General features: G+C 34.4%; 1 protein-coding gene across 1 annotated transcript; it reads right to left on the reverse strand.

The window, feature by feature from the left end:
- Positions 1-125: 125 nt before the first annotated feature.
- On the reverse strand, positions 126-1,154 carry LOC124893896 (acetyl-coenzyme A carboxylase carboxyl transferase subunit beta, chloroplastic-like; the record flags this gene model as incomplete). The annotated part of the gene is given in 1 exon segment (XM_047404729.1): positions 126-1,154. A coding segment is annotated over 1 exon segment (499 nt), but the record flags the coding sequence as incomplete, so codon positions are not given.

The following is a 1,154-nucleotide window of genomic DNA, read 5'->3' on the forward strand; positions in this document are numbered from 1 at the left end:
TAGTTTTGATTCTTTCTACAATTAGATCTTCTATCACCAAAGAAAGGGCCATTATTATCTTATTTACTTTATCTTATTTACTATTATCTTATTTACTTTGATTCCGATAAACTAATTACTTTTTGGCTACAAACACAAATAAAATAAAATAATGACCTTAGTGCTCTACTTGATTTTGCTTGACTTTTGATTCAAAGGAAAAAAGGCGTGGAGCTTAAATAACTCACTCAGAACGCTTTTTAAAAGATTACGTGGTACAATTAGGTCAAATAAACCCTTCTGGAATAAGTATTCAGCTACTTGTGAACCTACGGGGACTGTTTTATTCAATGTTTGTTCAATTACTCTTTTACCTGCAAATACAATGTAGGCATTGGGTTCGGCAATAATGATATCCCCCAACATACCAAAACTAGCTGTCACTCCACCAGTTGTCGGAGATGCAAGGATTGATACATAAAATAATTTTTTATTTAATTGATAATCATATAAAGCAGACGATATTTTAGCCATTTGCATCAAGCTCAAACTTCCTTCCTGCATGCGCGCCCCTATAAGCACACACTATAATAAGAGGTAAAATTTGATTGGCAGCGTGTTCAATCAAATGGGTGATTTTCTCTCCGACTACGGATCCCATACTACCCCCCATAAACTAAAAATCCATAACCCCAATTGATACGGGAATGTCGTTTATTTGGCCTATGCCTGTTTGAACAACCTCGGTTAATCCTGTCTTTCTTTGATAAGAATCAATACGATCTTTATAAGGCTCCTCTTCTGAATGAAATTCAATGGGATCCAGAGAGACCATGTCTTCATCCATAGGATCCCAAGTACCAGGATCGACCAAAAGTTCAATTCTATACGAACTACTCATTTTCAAATGATATCCACATTGTTCACAAATATTCATTTTTGATTTAAAAAATTTCTTATAATTTAATCCATAACAATTCTCGCATTGAACCCACAAATTCCTGTATTTTTGAGTTACCTCGAGATCATTAGAACTTTCTCTTATAGTTAAATCACTGCCAATAGTTAAATCATTGCCATTAGAACTTTCTCTTATAGTTAAATCACTGCCCTTTGTGCGAGTTTGTTTACTGGAACCCTCGTTTTCACTACTATTTTTACTTTCACCACCACAA

This window comes from Capsicum annuum, unplaced genomic scaffold (assembly GCF_002878395.1).
Source record: "Capsicum annuum cultivar UCD-10X-F1 unplaced genomic scaffold, UCD10Xv1.1 ctg66963, whole genome shotgun sequence".
NCBI classification, from domain to species: Eukaryota; Viridiplantae; Streptophyta; class Magnoliopsida; order Solanales; family Solanaceae; genus Capsicum; species Capsicum annuum.